The 21,614-nt window shown below is 45.1% G+C and overlaps 1 protein-coding gene, 4 non-coding genes and 1 pseudogene across 5 annotated transcripts; 1 reads left to right on the plus strand and 5 right to left on the minus strand.

The window, feature by feature from the left end:
• Positions 1–586: 586 nt before the first annotated feature.
• LOC121565691 (40S ribosomal protein S3) lies at positions 587–9,814 on the minus strand. The gene is made up of 7 exons (XM_041876199.2): positions 9,713–9,814; positions 9,078–9,208; positions 3,767–3,860; positions 2,928–3,022; positions 2,019–2,206; positions 1,386–1,589; positions 587–658 (listed from the first exon to the last, which is right to left on the minus strand). The coding sequence occupies exons 1-6, from the start codon at positions 9,740–9,742 to the stop codon at positions 1,390–1,392; spliced, it is 738 nt and encodes a 245-aa protein (XP_041732133.1). The 5' UTR covers positions 9,743–9,814; the 3' UTR covers positions 587–658; positions 1,386–1,389.
• LOC121567216 lies at positions 913–1,059 on the minus strand. Its single transcript, XR_006001068.1, has one exon. It is a non-coding gene; the product is annotated as a small nucleolar RNA SNORD15 (small nucleolar RNA).
• LOC121567218 lies at positions 1,759–1,907 on the minus strand. The gene has a single exon (XR_006001070.1). It is a non-coding gene; the product is annotated as a small nucleolar RNA SNORD15 (small nucleolar RNA).
• LOC121567219 lies at positions 2,410–2,556 on the minus strand. Its single transcript, XR_006001071.1, has one exon. It is a non-coding gene; the product is annotated as a small nucleolar RNA SNORD15 (small nucleolar RNA).
• LOC121567217 lies at positions 3,302–3,450 on the minus strand. The gene has a single exon (XR_006001069.1). It is a non-coding gene; the product is annotated as a small nucleolar RNA SNORD15 (small nucleolar RNA).
• A 14-nt stretch (positions 9,815–9,828) lies between the features above and the next one.
• On the plus strand, positions 9,829–21,606 carry LOC121565719 (annotated as a pseudogene).
• Positions 21,607–21,614: the final 8 nt, after the last annotated feature.

A 21,614-nucleotide genomic window follows, 5' to 3' on the forward strand; every position in this document is an offset into this window, starting at 1 on the left:
AGAATACATATTCCCAGTCATGTGAAATCCATAAGGGCCTAATTAATTTATTTCAATTGACTGATTTCCTCATATGAATTGGAACTCAGGAAAATCTTAAATCGTTGCAATTTGCATTTATTTTTGTTCAGTATAAAATAAGCTTCTAGCAACAAGTAAATAACCCCAACACAGGTATGTAAAGGACAGTACATTATTTGATATCAGGGTTAATTACCAGAAGAGGGTTCTGTTGTCCTAGAACACATCAAGGAATGACTTTCCATGACAGCAACAAGTTTTAGAACATGACCATGGGCTAAAGCAAGCCAGGTTTATAAAACAATTGAGTTCTAGGTCCTTTGTTGGTACTGACAAAGTTATGAATAGTTCTGTTTTTACAAGGTATATTATTCTCCAAAAACCAAGGGCTTTTTTAATTTTTTTTATTAAGTAGTTATTGAGGTGGCATTTCCTTAACTGGCTACCCAGACTCCTTGCCATTCTCCAATTCTGAAAGTGCCATACACCCTACCAATTATTATATAATTAAATTACTTAGCATGGTTGGGAACAGGAATATTTCACAAGTTGAGACAACACAAGGTGTATTTTCCAAGTTTTATTTTTGTACAGAAAAATTCAGGGTCCTGCATCCATCTGAACAAATGGTTGACACCTGGAGAAGAAAAGACAGAATTAGGACAACATCCCTAACCCTACCTCAATCACAGCTTGTGAATTATACACAACATACATTAGCTTAGCTACATGCTCAAGGTCAATTCCGCCATCAGTATATTGTCAGACTCAAATGGCACCCCATTCCCAATACAGGGTACTGCATTTGAACAGAGCACTAAAGGTCCTGTTCAAAAGTATAAAAGGGAATATGGTGCCATTTGGGGGACACATTTCATAAAGCCAGGAAGCCCTTCTCAGACAAATGCCTCGATGTCTTCAACTGAAGAGACACACTGCTCTGGGGAACTGAACCCAGAGACACAGAACGTGACCCTGACCCAGTGAACCCAGACAGGCTGTGTCCCGTTCCGACTCGTCATCGTATCATCACTGAAGGGAAGAGTAAACTAAACGTCGCCCTGAAAGTAAACAAACTTACTCCATCACACCCTGCGATACTCTTTGGTGCAGCATTTTAAATGAGACAATCATGGGGAGTCCTTTCACTACCACAAGCCTCCTCCACAATTACTACATTTTCAATCTAGCATTAAAAAGAATCTCCCAGATTGCATTTGTGGTTTTCCCCCACAATACACATTTTGAGTCACAACTGAGGCAACCTGGTTAAATTTGGGCCCAGAGGCAAAACCAGTTGAGAACAACTGATTTACAGTACATTTCTACTATGCAGTGGCTGGGTTAGTGTTAGGGTATAGTACCTGTCTATGCGGTGGGTACAGGAGTCTGTGGCATGGCTGCTGGGGCTTCTGGCTTGGCCCCCTTCTGCTCCGACTGGGGGGTGGAGGGGATAGTCTCGTCTTTGGGCTCCACAATGCTCACATGGTCTGGCAGAGGCTTCTTGGGGCCGATCTTACCACTGGGGTCCCATGGTAACATGATCTTCACCTTGATGCCCAGCACACCTGACAAACAAAAACACATCAGTGCCCTCTACACAACGGTTATCATTCTGCGTACGTAGAACAGTATATGTAGAACAGTGAAAGCGTATAGAGTATGAGGGTTAGCCCATGTGTGGTGTAGCAAGAAAGAGGTTGATCATAATATGACTAGACTTAAGTCATTTCTGGCCCTTCTCAGACAAATGCCTCGATGTCTTCAACTAAAGAGACCCGCTACTCTGGGGAACTGAACCCAGAGACACAGAACGTGACCCTGACGCAGCGACCCCAGAGACAAACCGTGTCCCGTTCCGACTCGTCATCGTATCATCACTGAAGGAAAACATTACACCTTTAAAAAGCAACAGACCAAAAATCCTACTGTTGATGACTCACCTTGACAGAGCAGAATAATCTAGGGGTAGGGTATAGGGGTTATTTGGTACTCACCCTGTCGGAGCAGGACGTGGCGTACAGCGGTGTCGACGTAGTAGTTGACTGGGTCTCCACTGTGGATCATCAGGCCGTCAACAAACTTCATTGACTTGGCCCTCTGACCCCTCAGCTTCCCAGATACCACCACTTCACAACCCTTAGAACCACTCTCCATGATGAACCTCAGCACACCATAGCAAGCTCTGGGAGAGGAAAGGGATGGAGGAAAGAGAAGAGCGATGGTGAGGGAGAGTGAGAGAGTAAGAAAGGAGAGGGGGGTGAGGAGGAACATTTGAGTGCAAAGGGGGGGAGGGGGATAGGAGAAAATGTAAATGAGAAAGAAAATGGGTTTAATACACATGTCAACTATGAGCTCCCATCTGACATTATGAGCCATTTTCCTGGCCCTTCTCAGACAAATGCCTCGATGTCTTCAACTGAAGAGACCCGCTGCTCTGGGGAACTGAAACCAGACACACAGAACGTGACCCTGACCCAGTGTCCCCAGAGACGGACTGTCCCATTCCGACTCGTCATCGTATCATCATTGAAGGGAGACATTCTACTGTATATCATGAGAAAGGTAATTTAAGAAAGTGGACTGTAACAGCAGGGACATGTGCTCAATGGATTCCTAGAGATACTCATGTTAGCATGCTAAGCTAACTAGGGGCTGCTCAAGATAACTAAATAATGCAGATTATACTTCCAAACGGTCTGGGGTGATTGACGACAGCACAGATTAGTGGAAAAACCAAAGATAAGTCTGCCAATATTCTCCTGAACAGATCTAGAACCCGCTTACCTTCCCAAATCCTAACCTGTACCATTACAGAGTGAAACCTGCACCATTACAGGTTAATGCATAACTGACCTTTGAGCAGTGTCTAGATGCAACAGGTTAGAGGTCAGGGTTAGGCTTACCTACGTACAGCCAGTCCTCCCAGCAACTTGTAGCGCAGAGACTCAGCCTGAGCAATGGCACACAGACCACGGGTTGCAACCTTCTCAGCATACAGCTAGAGAGGGAGAGAGTGGGGAGGTTAACCTTCTACACAAACAGCGAGAGAGACTACACAGCATACAGCTTGGTGCGGGTACTGCAATGTGATAGCCCCGGGACCACCACAGCAGAGAAGTGTAGCATCGCGATTCACATTCTTAAATTGTGGTGGAAATAGTCTCTAGAACGCCGACTACGTCATGCATCACTGACTACCTTCATCTTACCCAACTAGCCACCCAACTCCCTAACAAGAAACCATCTGAATTCACACATTTCCTGTACTGGATTGAACCCTTCTCAGACAAATGCCTCAATGTCGTCAATTGAAGAGAAACGCTGCTCTGGGGAACTGAACCCAGAGACACAGAACGTGACCCTGACCCAGTGACCGCAGAGACTGACTGTGTCCCGTTCCGACTCGTCATCGTATCATCACCGAAGGAAAGTGGTTTCTGGTTAACAGTCTGGTGCAAAGGCAAAGCTAGAGCTTCTCCAGTCATATATTCTACCTTCAGACACACTTGAGGTTGGTTGTTGTAAGTTGATTAACACATTTTAAATCATCCCCTTGTAAAAATGTGGAATTCACACTTGTTTTCATTTAAAAACTTCACACAATCATATTCCTCTACCCTCCACACCGCAGTCAGAAGCCAAACCTCTCTTGAGCCACAGTTGTCAGCTCCCTGATGTTGGGGTTAGGGAGTATGTCTAATGTGTAGTGTCTAGTGGATGCATGTCAGTAGTGTGCATTTACCTCCACGTTGCCCTCAGGGAAGCCAAACCTCTTCTGAACAACAGCGGTCAGCTCCCGGATGCGACGGCCCTTCTCGCCCAGAACATTCTGGGTCCTGAAACAATAACACTAAATGTGCTCCATGTCTGCAATCAGTTATCAGTCATCTTGTTTTCCTGAACGTTCCAGCCGTATTTAACATGTTTTTTCCCCTATTTAAAAATCTGATTATCCATTTCATTCAAATCAATAGATACTTTTGAGTTAGTAAATGCAGATTAGTTTGAATGACGCAGGACAGTAGCTGGAAGGCACCAGTGTTCTCATTATGATGAACACACTTTGGCAACATGGCCCTTTCTACAGCAGACCACTTTCACCAACCCTAACCCACCACATACCTAACTAGCCACCTAAACAAGATTTTTTTTGTTGAGCAGTTGCACACGAGACATACAGTAGAAGTCTGAACTTTATTTTAAGAATGTGAAATGTCAGAATAATAAGACAATTATTTACTTCAGCTTTTATTTCATTCATCACATTCCAAGTGGGTCAGAAGTTTACATACACTCAATGAGTATTTGGTAGCATTGCCTTTAAATTTTGGCCCATTCCCCCTGACAGAGCTGGTGTAACCGAGTCAGGTTTGTAGGCCTCCTTGCTCGCACACGCTTTTTCAGTTCTGCTCACACATTTTCTATAGGATTGAGGTCAGGGATTTGTGATGGCCACTCCAATACCTTGACTTTGTTATCCTTAAGCCATTTTGCCACAACTTTGGAAGTATGCTTGGGGTCATTGTCCATTTGGAAGACCAATTTGCGACCAAGCTTTAACTTCCTGACTGATGTCTTGAGATGTTGCTTCAACATATCCACAATTTTCCTTCCTCATGATGCCATCTATTTTGTGAAGCGCACCAGTCCCTCCTGCAGCAAAGCACCCCCACAGCATGATGCTGCCACCCCCGTTCTTCACGGTTGGGATGGTGTTCGTCGGCTTGCAAGGTACCCCCTTTTTCCTCCAAACATAACGATAGTCATTATGGCCAAACAGTTCTATTTTTGTTTCATCAGACCAGAGGACATTTCTCAAAAAAGTACGATCCTTGTCCCCATGTGCAGTTGCAAACCGTAGTCTGGCTTTTTTATGGCGGTTTTGGAGCAATGGCTTCTTCCTTGCCGAGCGGCCTTTCAGGTTATGTCGATATAGGAGTCATTTTACTGTGGATATAGATACTTTTGTACCCGTTTCCTCCAGCATCCTCACAAGGTCCTTTGCTGTTGTTCTGGGATTGATTTGCACTTTTCGCGCCAAAGTACGTTAATCTCTAGGAGACAGAACATGTCTCCTTCCTGAGCGGTATGACGGCTGCATGGTCCCATGGTGTTTATACTTGCGTACTATTGTTTGTACAGATGAACGTGGGACCTTCAGGTGTTTGGAAATTGCTCCCAAGGATGAACCAGACTTGTGGAGGTCCACCTTTTTTCCCCCTGAGGTCTTGGGTCAGGGACAGCCCTACAGGGGTGTATTCATTACACAGATTATGTTGCAACAGGAACAGTTTACTCCAAACAGAAAACATTTTGCAACGAAAACAAGTTGCTATTGGACAAATTGAGGTAGGTCCCTGCCCGTTTTGTTCCGTTCTTAAAACGGTAAACAGTTTCCATTGCAAAACGTAATGAACACACCCCAGGTACCTACACAGCCAACTCCCTAACTAGAAACCATCTGACGCCAACTCCCTGTACTGTATTGAGCCCTTCTCAGACAAATGCATCTTCAACTGAAGAGACACGCTGCTCTGGGGAACTGAACGTGACCCTGACCCAGTGTCCCCATAGACAGGCCGTGTCCCATTCCGACTCATCATCGCAACATCACTTAAGGGAAGAGGAGGCTCACACCGTGCATTGGCTGGGAGTCAAACATATGTATATAGGTTTATGTGCTGGAACAACACTGGTGAAAGTTGAAATAAAGTTAATTTTTGCCAGACCTGTCATCCAATGGCTTTGATGGGCTCTCTGTGTAGGCCACCTAACTGTAGACAATGGAAACTACATTGATTGGGATAAATGGCTGTGCACTGTCGTGGTCACGGCATCAGCAGTATAACTACAGAGTCAATCCCAATGATTTAAATATACACTAGACGACTGATAGGGGGCACTGTGTTTAAGCCACTGTGCCTATATCTTGGCACTCACCATCGTAAAAACATTTTGGAAGCTATAGAAATGCATTTGTTGCCACATTAATTATATTATTAGACACCTTAATGCATACTTCTAAACTATATTATGTGAGCTAAACATAAAAAATACATATTTCTTCCTTAGTACAATTGTTATAGATTACCTATGTTCCTGTCCTTACTACAAAAAATACATGCAATTTTGCACTGCATTCATTCCTATGGAAGACCGCTCCCAATGGGGCGTGCCTTTCAATGGCCAATACATAGCGTCAGCAATCCAGGGTTTATATACATCATTGGTCAATCCAATTAATAAACCTTGAATACTACAGCATGTACCACCTTGTAGAATACTACTTACAATATACCGTACAGCAAAGACAACAGTCCCAACAATATACCCAATACTAGCTACTACCAATACCCCTTACTAGGCTTGGGCGGTATTTGATATGATACTGTATATACCGAGGTATTTGCTGGCTAATATGCGTTGTGTGCAGCAAGCTGTCTAGCATTTTGTGATTACTTGTAAAGTTTAGGACAGAAACTGTACAAAATGTTCAATGCGCTCGTTAGCATTTACTATTATTCCTTAGTATTTGTAATCATTCTGGTAAGTGACTTTTTTGGGCCTCGAATATTAGTACTTTTTAAATAAATACATTCAATCAACTTGTGCACTAGGTAGTAGATAAAGCAGATAGTATTCATAATTTCACCCGTTACGAAAAATGTATTATGACGCTTACTGGTACTGGTTTCCCAAAGTCACTCCTGCAGCGCAATTTAAGTGAGGTGATCAGTTACACTTGTATGAAATTCACAACTAATGTTAGCATTTAACCAGCATCCGCTATGAGAATACCGTATTTTCCGCACTATAAGGCGCACCGGATTATAAGGCACACCTTCAATGAATGGCCTATTTTAGAACTGTTTTCATATATAGGGCGCACCAGATTATAAGGCGCATAGAATAGAAGATACTGTAGTCAAACGAATTGACTGGGGTTGCGTTATGCATCCACTAGATGGAGCTGTGCTAAAAGGAATGTCAACAAAACAGTCAGATAAAGTCAAACTTTATTAAGCGTTCTGACAACTCCGTTCACTCCCATGGTAATGTTGTTCAAACGTTAATGTGCATATTAACAATATCTCCCAGCCTTGCGCACTCTTCTCCCAAACGTGGAGGGGAACCTTTCCCTGATTCAGTAAACACGTAGTAAAAGAAACCGTCTGATACCACTAAATCAAACATTAGTGCATAACTCAACATTGTTCAGTTACATATAACACGTAAAGCTCACTTTTTCAGTTCATTCCCCATCCACGAACCCCTCGAATTCTTCTTCTTCAGTGTCCGAATTGAACAGTTGGGCGACTACGGCATCCAACCTGCCCGGCTCCCTCTCGTCATTATCCCAGTCAGTGTCGCTGCTGTTGCCTGGCAGTTCAGAGATTATTCCTGCCTTCGTGAAAGCTTTGACCACAGTTGAGACAGATATATCAGCCCAGGCATCCACGATCCATTGGCAGATAGTAGCGTAAGTCGCCCGGCGCTGTCTCCCCGTCTTGGTGAACGTGTGTTCGCCTTCTGTCATCCACTGCTCCCACGCAGCTCGCAGTCTAGCTTTGAATGCCCTGTTGACACCAATATCTAGCGGCTGGAGTTCTTTAGTTAATCCACCCGGAATGACGGCAAGCTCCGAATTAGTTTGCTTCACTTGTTTTTTGACAGCGTCGGTGATATGGGCGCGCATTGAGTCGTAGATCAATAGGGGACGGAGCTGTGTGGAAAAAGCCACCCGGTCTCTTGACGTAAATTTCTCTCAGCCACTCACTCATATTTTCCTCATCCATCCATCCCTTCGGGCTAGCTTTGATGACGACGCCAGCTGGAAAGTTCTCTTTTGGCAAGGTCTTCCTCTTGAAAATAATCATGGGTGGAAGTTTCTGGCCATTAGCCTGGCAGGCGAGAACTACAGTGAAGGATGACTTCTTATTCCCTGTGGTACATACAGACACCGTACTGGTCCCCGTTTTCTCCACAGTGCGGTTCACGGGAATATCAAAGGTGAGTGGAACCTCGTCCATGTTGGTGATGTGCTCTGGCCAGATCTTCTTTTCAGTGATCTTCTTTTTGCAGTATGCGCGGAAAGTGACCAGCTTTTCTTGGTAATCTTTTGGCAGTTGCTGCGAGACGGTAGTTCGTGTGCGGATGGAGAGATTACATCTTTTCATAAAACAAAAGCACCAAGAAGGACCGCCTCGAAATTCATCGATTGTCATGTCCCGTGCTAGCGCTGTTGCCGTCATTCGAATAGTGACTGTAGAGACGCTTCTACTTGCTGCTCTCTGTTCAACAACCCACTGTTCGAGTTTGTCCTCTAACTGTGGCCATCTCGCTTTGTTCCCGCGGAAACTCTGTTTAGTCTTCTTTACTTGGCGCAGGTCATCTTCTTGCTTCCTCCACTTCCGTACCATTGATTCATTAATGTTGAATTCTCTCGCTGCTGCTCTATTCCCATATTCTACTGCATGACCGACAGCCTTGAGCTTGAACTCTGCGTACGTAGCGTGTCTCTTGAAAGGTGCCATTTTGGGGTCTTTATACACACACAAGTGGTGTGGGACTATGAGTAAGCACAATACCGGTGTGTACTGGCTACCGTAATGCGGCTTTGTAGTTTACCAGTCGTACTGAAACATTTCATTATTATTACATTGTTTTTATTGGTTTTTCATACTGAAACATTTTGACAGAGCACCTTGAGCACCGTGTACAACCAGTATGGATCAACCAATTAACCAATTGATCCATATATAAGGCGCTCCGGATTATAAGGCGCACTGTCGTTTTTTGAGAAAATTAAAGGCTTTTAAGTGCGCCTTATAGTGCGGAAAATACGGTACCTTAGTACTTGTTATCATTCTGGTGACGTTTTTTGGGGGTCTTTTTTACATTTGGAAATTAGTGCCCCTTGTGTGCACTATCGATATTACGGTATATCCCGGGACGGCATGAAAATATGGATACCACCCAACCCCTTACACTACCAACAATAAACCTTAAAGCCAGCATATCACCACTACCTACAAACATACCGGTAACGTTACCTTGTGGCCAGGATTATGATCTCGGTCCTGGTTGGGGTCACACGCACCTCCACACCGGAGTACCCATCTTCGGCAAGTTCGCGCGTCAGGAACTCGTTCAGCTCGGCTTTGAAGATTCCGTCCGCGACGAACTAACCAAGCATAACACAAAAATGCAGTACATTGTTAGCTAGGTTGTAGGGAACATGATTGTAGTCACATAGCCGCTAGTGAACGTGCTACTGTAGATAGCATCATTGGTCAGCAAGTTACAGAGCTGGTGAACTGGGTAGCGCAAATGTTTAAATAAAGTAGCCTGCCACCTGTGCGACTTTAACATTAGCCAACTAGATACTGACCACCAATCTACAGACTCACGACAATCATAGTTGCAACTAAATGCTTTGAATGGTGTTATTATGGTTATTCTTACTCGCTAGTACGGTATAAAATGCACCCCTTGGCACGTTCACTAGCGGAGTGAGGATTGCTTGTACCGGTAGTTAGCATCTGTGGTAATCCTCTTTAGACTAGGGGACGAGGACGCCAATCAAGGCTACAACCAACTCCGTATTCATGCTGCTAACACATGGCATCCCAATTTGCTACAACTGCATCCGTTATAAAGAGCATTTTGGGATGAAATGTGAACAAACCTTCCTCTTCTTGGAGATTTGCACAGCCATCTTGTCGGAGGCCGCTGACAGGAAAGAACTTGTTAAGGAACCGGAAGCATACTTATACCCGGAATTGCGCGTTCCGTCGACGCTTGATGACGATGTTTTGGGCGCTTTCAACAACAACAAAAATACTGGTAGCTGCCGCTAGCTAGCTAACCAACTTCGTTGGAAATGGCAGCACATCTCAAAAAGCGAGTTTACGAGGAATTCTCCAAAGTTGTCCAGGTTGGTAGACGCATGATTACGGAAAAAAAACGAAACATTCACTTTGTAACCATCGTTGTTCTTTCAATAATAGCTAGCTAACGTTATACTGCGTCTGAGTGTTTCGTAGCTAGCTAACGTATTGCATTCTGCAATAACATCACATCGTTTTTGATAACATCATGCATCCTCTTTCATTAACTTTAGTTAGATAGAGATATTATATAGGCCTCATAGAAAAGTTGCTAACTAACTACCTTGGGTCACAGGGATCTGAACAAATAGCCATTGGTAGCTAGTTATGCTGGTTGGTGTACAATTGCAATCTTGTTCTAGCCTGAGTGCCAGTCTGTTTCTGTTATGATCATGCAAATTATGACAAGGACAGCAATAGAGTGGGAAAGAGCACAAACAGATCTGGGACCTGGCTAGCTTTGTCTAGATCCTAGCTATAGTTCGATCCCTACAGCGTTAGATATGCCGTTTAGTTATCCAGATCCGTATGATCTCATATAACAAAATGAAAAAGAAAAGGTAATCCATTGTCTCTGTTGATCAACAGCTTCCCCAAGAGGAGGCTCCAGCCAAGAAGCTCCGTCTGACCAAGCCAAGTAAGTCTGCAGCGCTGCACATTGACCTGTGTAAGGCCTCCAACCCCACTGATGCCCTGCAGTACCTGCTGCACTTCGCCCGCAGCTCAGTGGAGGCAGAGGGGGTGGTGCGCATACTGCTGGAACACTACTACAAAGTATGGTGGCCCTGGCTTTGATCCTTTGATCCTCCCATCTCTCCTTACATCCCTCTATCTTCTCCTTCTGTCCTTTCTCTTCTCTTTCTATCCTTCATCTCTCTCCCTTCTCTCCTCCTGGAACACTATTACAAGGTAAAGCAGCCCTCCTCTTCCTAGCTGCTCTTAGCAATGTGGGTGTATTTACATACACTAGCATTGCTTTCAATTGTATTGGGTTGCACAAAAATTGTCAGCGGAAACCCAGAAGTTCAATCAAATTAAATTTTAACGTATTGTGCCAACGTACTCTCTGCTTACCTCATGTTCAAATAAAAGTCCTGCACATGTGCCATATGTGGACAAAAAACGAATAACTTGTGGGGGACTTTTATTTTGGCATGAGGTAAGCAGAGAAGAACTGGGTCTACAACAGACCCACGTTTGGAAAGTCTGTTTAATAATACAAACTTTTAGATATTGTCTCAAATTCCCCCCGTCATAATGACCAAACTTCCTGCCCACCGGCACAGTGACTTAAAATGTAATTGTATTTAACTTCTGGCTTCCCGCGGACTGTTTTTGTGCAACCCAATACAATTGAAAGCAATGCTAGTTATATAAATAGACCCGCGTTGCTAAGAGCAGCTATCCTCTTCCCTCCTTCCATGGTCCCTCCTTTCTTCCCTCCTACTTCTATCCTTTCTGTCTCTCCTTCTTCCATCCCTTCTTTCCCTCACCTTGCTCCTGTGTCTTCCTGTAGGAGAGTGATAACTTGTAACTGTGTGGGTGTGTATGTCTCTGTAGGAGCAGGATAACTCGGTGCGGCTGAAGATTGCCTCTCTGGTCGGCCTGCTTAGTAAGACACAGAACTTCAACCCTGAGAGTATCCTAGATGACACCCTCAACACAGAGAGTAAGTTACACTCTGATACACACACTTAGTACATCGTACACACTCCCTTATCTTCTCTGACCTAGTCCATGTCTCTCTCTGAGTTTTCTTCTCCGTGTGTGTAAATGTTTGTGTGTGTCCAGAGTCCCACCAGGTCCTGGCTCAGCTGCTGGTCATCGGCACCCAGCTCCCAGAAAGCCCTACTGTTAGACACATACTCTAAATTCAATTTAAATTAATACTCATAGAGGTGGCCTGCAAGGTAACACACACACACAGATGTGGTCTGCAAGTTGAATCTCTCTCATACCTCTTTTTCATCAATCTCTCTCATCCTCCTGGCTCATCAATCTCTCTCATCTCTCTCTCGCTCATCCCCCCCTCATCGATGTCTCTCATCTTATCTCTCTCTCTCTCTCATCCCTCTCTCTCAGCACCTGTCAGACACATATTTCGGCGTGAGGAATAAATGCTTGCAACTCCTGGGTTGCCTGGGCAATGTGGACATGCCCCTAAGTAAAGACAGACAGGGATTGGTTCCAGCTGTGATTGGGGGCGGTGCTCCGGGTGTGTATATTTATTTGCGTTAACCAGGGTAGTTGAGTCAACAACGATAAAAACATTTACTACATGACATGTTTATTTAGTTTAACCAGACTATTCCACTCATCACATCACCATGTCTGTTAGAGATGTGTATGTGTGTGGGATGTGCAGCAGAAGTGTGTTATCAGTGACTACTTTCCACTCTCCCTTCCTCCTCCTTCCAGGGTGTCTGGCGGAGTGTGTGTGAGAGACGTGCAAAGCGTCATCAGTGACTACTTTGCCGACCAGGACCCCAGGGTGCACACGGCGGCCATCAAAGCCATGGTATGACCTCACTTCCTCCTGTTATGTCCCAATATACATACTAGCATGCTCACTTAGAATGCATGCCCAAAACAATGCTTCAGTCTATTGAGTGGATATTGAGAGCCCTCTCAATAGTCTGCACTGCACTGAAAACACAGGACAGGTGAAAGTTAGGTGGATGATGCCTACACCAAACATGTAGGAAGCCTCTCAATACTGTTGGCATGTGTTCAGCGGCTGGATAGATTTATAGATTGACTGATTGATTATTCAATGTTCTGCTCTTCCTTTCAGCTGCAACTGCATGAAAGGGGAATGAAGATTCAACATACCATATATAACCAGGTAGAGTGTGTGCGGGCGCACACGTGCATGCATGTGTTTCTTTCCAAGCCTCTAGGTTGCTGTGTGTGTGCGTTTCTCTCTAATTGTGTGTGTCTAGGCCTGTCGGCTGCTGTGTGATGACTATGAGCAGGTGCGTTCGGCTGCCGTTCAGATGGTGTGGGTCCTGAGTCAGCTCTATCCAGAGAGGTAAGACACACACACATACAATGACTATGTTCAAGAGCACCAAATCCATGATGCATTGTGTGTAAATTGTGACTGACAGACTGATCTACAAATAATAATGAATGGTTATTTATGACGCAAGTCAATTTGTTGATCAGTCAGTCAGCAGTCGCCTGCAATGTCGGCTGCAATGTCAAACAAGACCAACACTACACACTGAACACACAAACTCACTGACTGGGGGGATGAAAACTACTGTGTGATTGGTGACTAAAGGTGTCATCTGTCCAATCAGCATCGTGCCTATCCCGTCGTCCAATGAGCAAGTCCGTCTGGTCGACAACTCATTTGGGAAGATCAGTCACATGATCTCTGATGGATCCTGGGTAGTCAGGGTGCAGGCCACCAAAACACTGGTGAGTACACACACACACAAACCACTCGTTCACGTCTTACTTTTCAGATAGTCATGGCTCTCCTTTCCTCCCCCGCCTCTCTTCCACTCATCCCTCTCTCCTCTCTTCCTCAGGGTAACATGTTGCAGGTCAGTCCTCACTTCCTAGAGCAGACCTCGGGGTACGTTGTGTGTGTGTGTGTGTGTGTGTGTAAAATGTATCTTCAGAGGAAGCATACAGCATTCTATCTCAAGGCCATCAGACTGTTAAATAGCCATCACTAGCCGGCTACCACCCGGCTACTCAACCCTGCACCTTAGAGGCTGCTGCCCTATATACATAGACATGGAATCCCTGGCCACTTTAATAATGGAACACTAGACACTTTAATAATGTTTACATACTGCTTTACTCATCTCATATGTATATACTGTATTTTATTCTACTGTATTTTAGTTAATGCCATTCCGACATTGCTCTTCCTAATATTTATATATTTATTTATTCCATTATTTTACTTTTAGATTTGTGTATTGTTAGATACTACTGCACTGTTGGAGCTAGGACACAAGCATTTCGCTACACCCGCAATAACATCTGCTAAATATGTGTATGTGACCAATACAATTTGATTTGATCTGAAGCGGAAAGTATTCAGACCCCTTGACATTTTCCACATTTTGTTACTTTACAGACTTATTCTAAAATTGATTAAATAGTTTTTTTCCCTCAATCTATACACAATACCCCATAATGACAATAAAACCCTTAAATAACACATTTACATATCACATTTACATATTCAGACCCTTTACTCAGTACTTTGTTGAAGCACCTTTGGCAGCGATTACAGCCTCGAGTCTTCTTGAGTGTGGCGCTACAAGCTTGGCACACCTGTATTTGGGGAGTTTCTCCCATTCTTCTCTGCAGATCCTCTCAAGCTCTGTCAGGTTGGATGGGTAGCATCGCTGCACATCTATTTTCAGGTCTCTCCAGAGATGTTCAATCGAGTTCAAATCCGGGCTCTGGCTGGGCCACTCAAGTACATTCAGAGTCTTGTCCCGAAGCCACTCCTGCGCTGTCTTGGCTGTGTGCTTAGGGTCGTTGTCCTGTTGGAAGGTGAACCACCCCAGTCTGAGGTCCTGAGCACTCTGGAGCAGGTTTTCATCAAGGATCTCTCTATAATTTGCTCCGTTCATCTTTCCCTCGATCCTGACTAATCTTCCAGTCCCTGCCACTGAAAAACATCCCAACAGCATGATGTTGCCACCACCATGCTTCAACGTAGGGATGGTGCAAGGTTTCCTCCAGACGTGACGCTTGGCATTCAGGCCAAAGAGTTCAATCTTGGTTTCATCAGACCAGATAATCTTGTTTCTCATGGTCTGAGAGTCCTTTAGGTGCCTTTTGGCAAACTCCAAGCGGGCTGTCATGTGCCTTTTACTGAGGAGTGGCTTCCGTCTGGACACTCTACCATAAAGTCCTGATTGGTGGAGTGCTGCAGAGATGGTTGTCCTTCTGGAAAGTTCTCCCATCTCCACAGAGGAACTCTTGAGCTCTGTCAGAGTGACCGTTGGGTTCTTGGTCACCTCCCTGACCAAGGCCCTTCTCCACCGATTGCTCAGTTTGGCCGGGCGGCCAGCTCTAGGAAGAGTCTTGGTGGTTCCAAACCTATTCCATTTAAGAATGATGGAGGCCACTGTGTTCTTGGGGACCTTCAATGCTGCAGAAAGTTTTTGGTACCCTTCCCCAGATCTGTGCCTCGACACAACCCTGTCTCGGAGCTCTACGGACAATTCCTTCGACCTCATGGCTTGGTTTTTGCTCTGACATGCACTGTCAACTGTGGGACCTTATATATATATATAGACAGGTGTGTGACTTTCCAAATCATGTCCAATAAATTGAATTTACCAAAGGTGGACTCCAATCAAGTTGTAGAAACATCTCAAGGATGATCAATGGAAACAGGATGCACCTGAGCTCAATTTCGAGTCTCGTAGCAAAGGGTCTGAATACTTATGTAAATAAGGTATTTCTGTTCTTAATTTTTAATACATTTGCAAAAATGAAAACTGTTTTCGCTTTGTCATTATGGGGTATTGTGTGTAGATGAGGAATTGTTTTTATTTAATCCATTTTAGAATAAGGCTGTAACGTAACAATGTGGAAAAAGTCAAGCGGTCTGAATACTTTCCGAATGCACTGTTTGTAATGTAATCTGTATGTAGTGTAATCTGTACATATTGTTATCTACACTGAACAAAAATATAAACGCAACAAGTATCAAGTTATTGGTCCCATGTTTCGTGAGCTGAAATAAAAGATCCCAGAACTTATGAACAAAAAGCTTATTTCTCAAAAACAATGTGAGCATTTCTCCTTTGCCAAGATAATCCATCCACCTGACAGGTGTGGCATATCAAGAAGCTGATTAAACAGCATGATCATTACACAGGTGCACCTTGTGCTGAGGACAATAAAGCCCACTCCAAAATGGGCAGTTTTGTCAAACAACATAATGCCACAGATGTCTCAAGTTTTGAGGGAGCGCGCAATTGAATGTCCATCAGAGCTGTTACCAGAGAATTGAATGTTCATTTTTCTATCATAAGCCGCCTTCAACGTTGTTTTAGAGAATTTGGCAGTACATCCAACCGGCCACACAACCGCAGACCACGTGTAACCATGCCAGCCCAGGTCCTCCACATCCGGCTTCTTCACCTGCGGAATCGTCTGAGACCAGCCACCCGGACAGCTGATGAAATTGTGGGTTTGCACAACCAAAGAATTTCTCCACAAACTGTCAGAAACCGTCTCATGGAAGCTCATCTGCATGCTCGTCGTCCTCACCAGGGTCTTGACCTGACTGCAGTTCGGCGTCGTAACCAACTTCAGTGGGCAAATGCTTGCCTTCGATGGCCACTGGCATGCTGGAGAAGGGTGCTCTTCACGGATTAATCTCGGTTTTGACTGTAACGGGCAGATGGCAGACATGGTGGCGGTGGGGTTATGGTATGGGCAGGCATAAGCTACGGACAATGAACACAATTTGAATGCTTAGAGATATCGTGACGAGATCCCGAGGCCCATTGTCATGCCATTCATCCACCGCCATCACCTCATGCTTCAGCATGATATTGCACGGTCCAATGTCGCAAGGATCTGTACACAATTCCTGGAAGCTGAAAATGTCCCAGTTCTTCCATGGCCTGCATACTACCAGATATGTCACACATCGAGCATGTTTGGGATGCTCTGGATCGATGCGTATTCCAGTTCCTGCCATATCCAGCAACTTTGCACAGCCATTGAAGAGGAGTGGTACAACATTCCACAGGCCACAATCAACAGCCTGATCAACTTTATGCGAAGGAGATGTATCGCACTGCATGAGGCCAATGGTGGTCACACCAGATACTGACAGGTTTTCTGATCCACGCCCCTACTTTTATTTTTTTAAGGTATCTTGACCAACAAATCCATAAATAAAGGTTAAATAAAAACATATATTAATAATAATGTTATCTATATTTCAGAGGATACGTACTGCTCATGAGTGGGCCAAAGAGCTCTATTCGTCTGGTGAGTTCTCCTCGGGGAGGAAATGGGCTGATGATGCTCCCAAGGAGAAGGTGGACACGTCAGCTGTCAACCTGATCACCTCGGGGGACTGGAGGACGAGATGTATGGTAAGTGCGTGTTTGTCGGTAAGGGTGTGTGTGTCAGTGTTTGTTTGGCGGGTGTCTCTGTGTGTGTTGTTTTTTTGTTTCTGTAAAGACTGTGGAGGCTCAGAGAGGGAGAGAGAGTGCGTTTGTGTGCGTGTGTGTATAAATTATAATGTGCCTGTGTGTGTTTTATCTGTAGAGGTGTGTATTGCTGCTGTGGATGCACTCTGCTCTCGCCCAATCATCTGCCAGCTTTGCTGAGAAGTGCCTGGACTTCCTGGTTGACATGTTTAATGATGAGATTGAGGAAGTCAGGCTGCAGTCCATCCATGTTCTGAGACAGATCTCTACTAACATCACCCTGAGAGAAGACCAGCTGGATACTGTACTGGCTGTACTAGAGGTAACACACACCAACACACAGAGACATATACACACACACACATACGCAGACGCCAGTGGAGGCTGCTGAGGGGAGGACGGCTCATAATGGCTGGAATGGAGGCAATGGAATGGTATCAAACACATCAAACATGTGGTTTCCACACTTACAAGGTGAAAGTAGAACATTTCTAAATGTTAGAATATATATGCTTTTTTGAATGAATAAAAATAAACAACTGAAATGTGTAACCTGTGTAGGACTCGTCTCGTGACATCAGAGAGGCGCTACATGAGTTGCTGTGTTTCACCAATGTGTCGACAAAAGAGTGTATCCAACTGGCTCTGCTGGAGCTGCTGAAAAACCTCACTAAGTACCCCACCGACCGCAACTCTGTCTGGAAGTAAGCCTGTGTGTGTCACCTTGCAAGTGATTCAATAAAAAGCTTTTAAAAGTCAACACTCTCTTTCTGTCTATTTCTCTTCATCGCTGTCTTTTTCTTCATCTCTCTCCCTCTCATTCTCTCTCTAGGTGTCTAAAGTTTCTAGGTTGTCGTCATCCTACCCAGCTGCTCAGTACTCACCCCTACTTCCACACCCCTGAACCAGACATGGATGACCCTGCCTGTATCCTACACACACGCACACACACACAGCTATACCTACCTCTGTGTTGTGTGTTCCTGACCTAGCGTAACAGATTGTTGTTGGTGCTGGTATTCAATGCAGCTCAGTCTTGTCCCACCATGACAGCTCTGTTCTCAGACCACACCTTTAGACACTACACCTACCTACGAGACAGCCTCTCTCTCCTAGTACCTCCTCTCAGGGTAAGACACACACACACACACACCCCTTTCAGACACTAGACCCACCAATCTATGTCGAGACCCCTGTGTTATAATCTGTGTTATGATTGTGTGTGTAGTTACCAGGGAGGAAGCAGGCCCCAGGTGTGAGTGGTATAGAAGGATCCAGCAGTGTGGAGTCTGCTCAGCTGTTCCTCCAACAGAGTGAGCAGAGTTAGCACCATACACAACCTACAGGACCCCGGAGCTCAGGAACTGCTCATCTTTACTATCAGGTACATACACGCACATCCACACACACATACTATCAAAACATTTCAAACTATTTTTGAAGCGACTATTTTGTGTGTGTATGTCCTCCTCAGAGACCTACAGAGACTGGGGAAGCTACAGACAGAGCTGGCAGGGGCTGCTGACTTCTCTGCCACCTACCTCCGCTGCCAACTACTGCTCACCAAGGTGTGTCTGGATCTGGATAGACAGGTGTCTTTCTGCATTACATTTGACCAGAATGCCCAAATCATATTGCCTCTCCTCATCTCCTTGTCTCCTCTCCTTGTGTCCTTCCCACAGGCCTTGCAGGAGAAGTTGTGGACCATGGCCGTCCCCCTCTGCCTTAAATACAACGCCATGGCAACTGCTGCTGCCAAACAGGTACACGCACAAACTAAAGTGCTTTTTTTGTTGTTGTATTTTTCACTTTATTTAGACAGATTTTAAATGGGAGGGATACAGGCAGATGGGAGATACGGTTTGAAGGATAGATTGAACCCCGGTCTCCGGTGGGAAGAGGAGCATATACACTGAGTGTACAAAACATTAGGAACACCTTCTTAATATTGAGTTGCACCCCCTTTTGCTCTCAGAACAGCCTCAATTCGTCGGGGCATGGACTCTACAAGGTGTCAAAAGCGTTCCACAGGGATGCTGGCCCAGGTTGACTCCAATGCTTCCCACAGTTGTCAAGTTCGCTGGATGTCCATTGGGTGATGAACCATTCTTGATACACACAGGAAACTGTTGGGCGTGAAAAACCCAGCAGCGTTGCAGTTCTTGACACACTCAAACCGGTTCGACTGGCACCTACTACCATGCCCCATTCAAAGGCACTTAAATCTTTTGTCTTGCCCATTCACCCTCTGAATGGCACACATGCACAATCCAATTGTCTCAAGGCTTAAAAATCCTTCTTTAACCTGTCTCCTCCCCTTCATCTACACCGATTTGAAGTGGATTTAACAAGTGACATCAATAAGGGCCACCTGGTCAGTCTGTCATGAAAAGAGCAAGTGTTCCTAATGTTTTGTGCACTCAGTGTATATGTGTCTTCAGCCGGTGGCGTTACCCCTAGACAGTAATGTGATGTGCAGAGCTGTGTGTATATAATGTTATGTTTTGTGTGTGTGTGTGTTTGTAGATGCTGGAGGAGACGTATAAACTGGAGTTCCTATATAGTGGTCTGGAGAACAGACAGGTGGCCACCATACACCATGTCAGACTACAGGCTAAGACCTTACAGCTAGTCCTGACTGCCCGCCCACCAGGCGAGGGTTAGTACACACACAAACACCCCCACCGTCCATGTCTATAACTGTCAAGCAGCTCAACCCCTCTCATCTCTCTGCAGAGTTGAACCTCTCATCAGTGTCTGTGAGAAATTCCTTCAGGAGGAAGGAAAAATACAGACTATTTCTCCTATAGGAGAAGAACAGAAACTGATGCATTTGTTATGAATTGGGGAACTGAATTGTTGATTTAATTTATAGCCACAAGGTGGCAACATTGACCTTGCAGAAAGTACACCCTTTTATTTTGGTATTCTGATTAATCCTCACCTCTATGCCTCCAGGCTGTTTGTGGTGGAGCTGCCCCACCTCCAGGAAAGTTTTGTGGGGAAGCTGTTGGAGAACTGGTCAAGATCCTTCAGACCACATTGAGACAGTGGCTTCTTAAACCTTCAACTACCTAAACAGGTACACAGAACACACACACACACACACACACACGTATTTGACCTAGGTGTGGTTTGTATTGGCTGGCAGGTCCAGCATGCGTCGGCGACCATCATCGAGCCAACAGGAGAGTCTGACAACCCGCTGCGTTTCACCTCTGGCCTGGTGGTGGCGCTAGACATTGACGCTACGCTGGAGCACGTACAAGACCCCACAACACTGTCAAAGTACAGGAACATACCCTGTTATAGAAGGTCTCTGGTACACACACCCCTTGGCTGCGTTCCGATTCTCCAACCTTCTCCCAAAGTGTGCACTCATACTCACCCTCATGGATTTAAAAGGAATTAACTGGAATATAGTGGAAACTCCCTCCAGCCATGTTTGTACCAATCCAATGTAAATGCATAAGGTAGATACACGTGCACATTTCTGGGTGAAGGGTAGAGAATCAGAATGCAGCCTTAGTCCAGGACCCTAGCGGTATATAAGCTGTACCCTCTCCTCTCTCCTGCTGATGGATGAAGTGTTGGTCCCAGTTGTAATAGTTCGCTTTGTCTTTTACACACACACACACACACACATATTTTGTCTCTCTCCAGGTGCTGTATCCAGACGGCCAGTCTCATGTGATTCAGCCTAAACCTGGAGACTTCAGGAGTCCTGGACCACACCGCCACCGCCTCATCACACAGGTCTACTTGTCTCACTGCGCATGGACTGGTGAGGACACACACACTACCTGTCTCACAGCACATGGACTAGTGGGGGCACACCCACACACATTCTACCTGTCTCACTCCACATGGAACGGTAAGGACACAAACTCACCCCCGGCCCCATTCTCTCTGTCTCTCTCTCAGAGGCGTGTCAGATCGAGGTGTGGCTGCTGCTGGCATACAGCTCATCTCGTCTCTGTAAAACGGCGTGGAGCGACAGCAGCACTGAAGGCCTCCAGCCAGCAGAGGGTGCCACTGAGGGAACCATTCCCTTCGGCAAACCTGTCAAGGTCTTCATCATGCCCAAACCTGCCCGTCGCTGACACCAAACACACCTCTTTAAACATCCATCTCTCTTTCTCTCTCCTCTTCCTCTTTTCTATCTTGTCTGTTGTCTTCTCCCACCCCTGACCTGCTACTCCTCAGCATTGGAGCAGACCTCAAAGCTGGCCCTTCCTTACTGCATTAATTTTTACTAAACAATATGTTTATATTGTTAGTGTGTGACTGGCTGACTGTACTTTATGGTCGACTAGAATGAGGATGCGTCCCAAATAGCTCCCTATTCCCTATATAGTGCATTACTTTTGATCACTGTAAAGGGGAATAGGGTGCCATTTGGGATTCAGCCTGAGACTAAGCCAGAGTATCACTGAGGTCACCTTTCTGATCTGTGTGTTGCTATTCCTAGTTGCTACAGTTAAGGACAAAAACGTATTTTTTAATGACCAATAAATGAAACCAAATGACAAAAACAAGCCTTTAT

This window comes from Coregonus clupeaformis, chromosome 5 (assembly GCF_020615455.1).
Source record: "Coregonus clupeaformis isolate EN_2021a chromosome 5, ASM2061545v1, whole genome shotgun sequence".
NCBI classification, from domain to species: domain Eukaryota; kingdom Metazoa; phylum Chordata; class Actinopteri; order Salmoniformes; family Salmonidae; genus Coregonus; species Coregonus clupeaformis.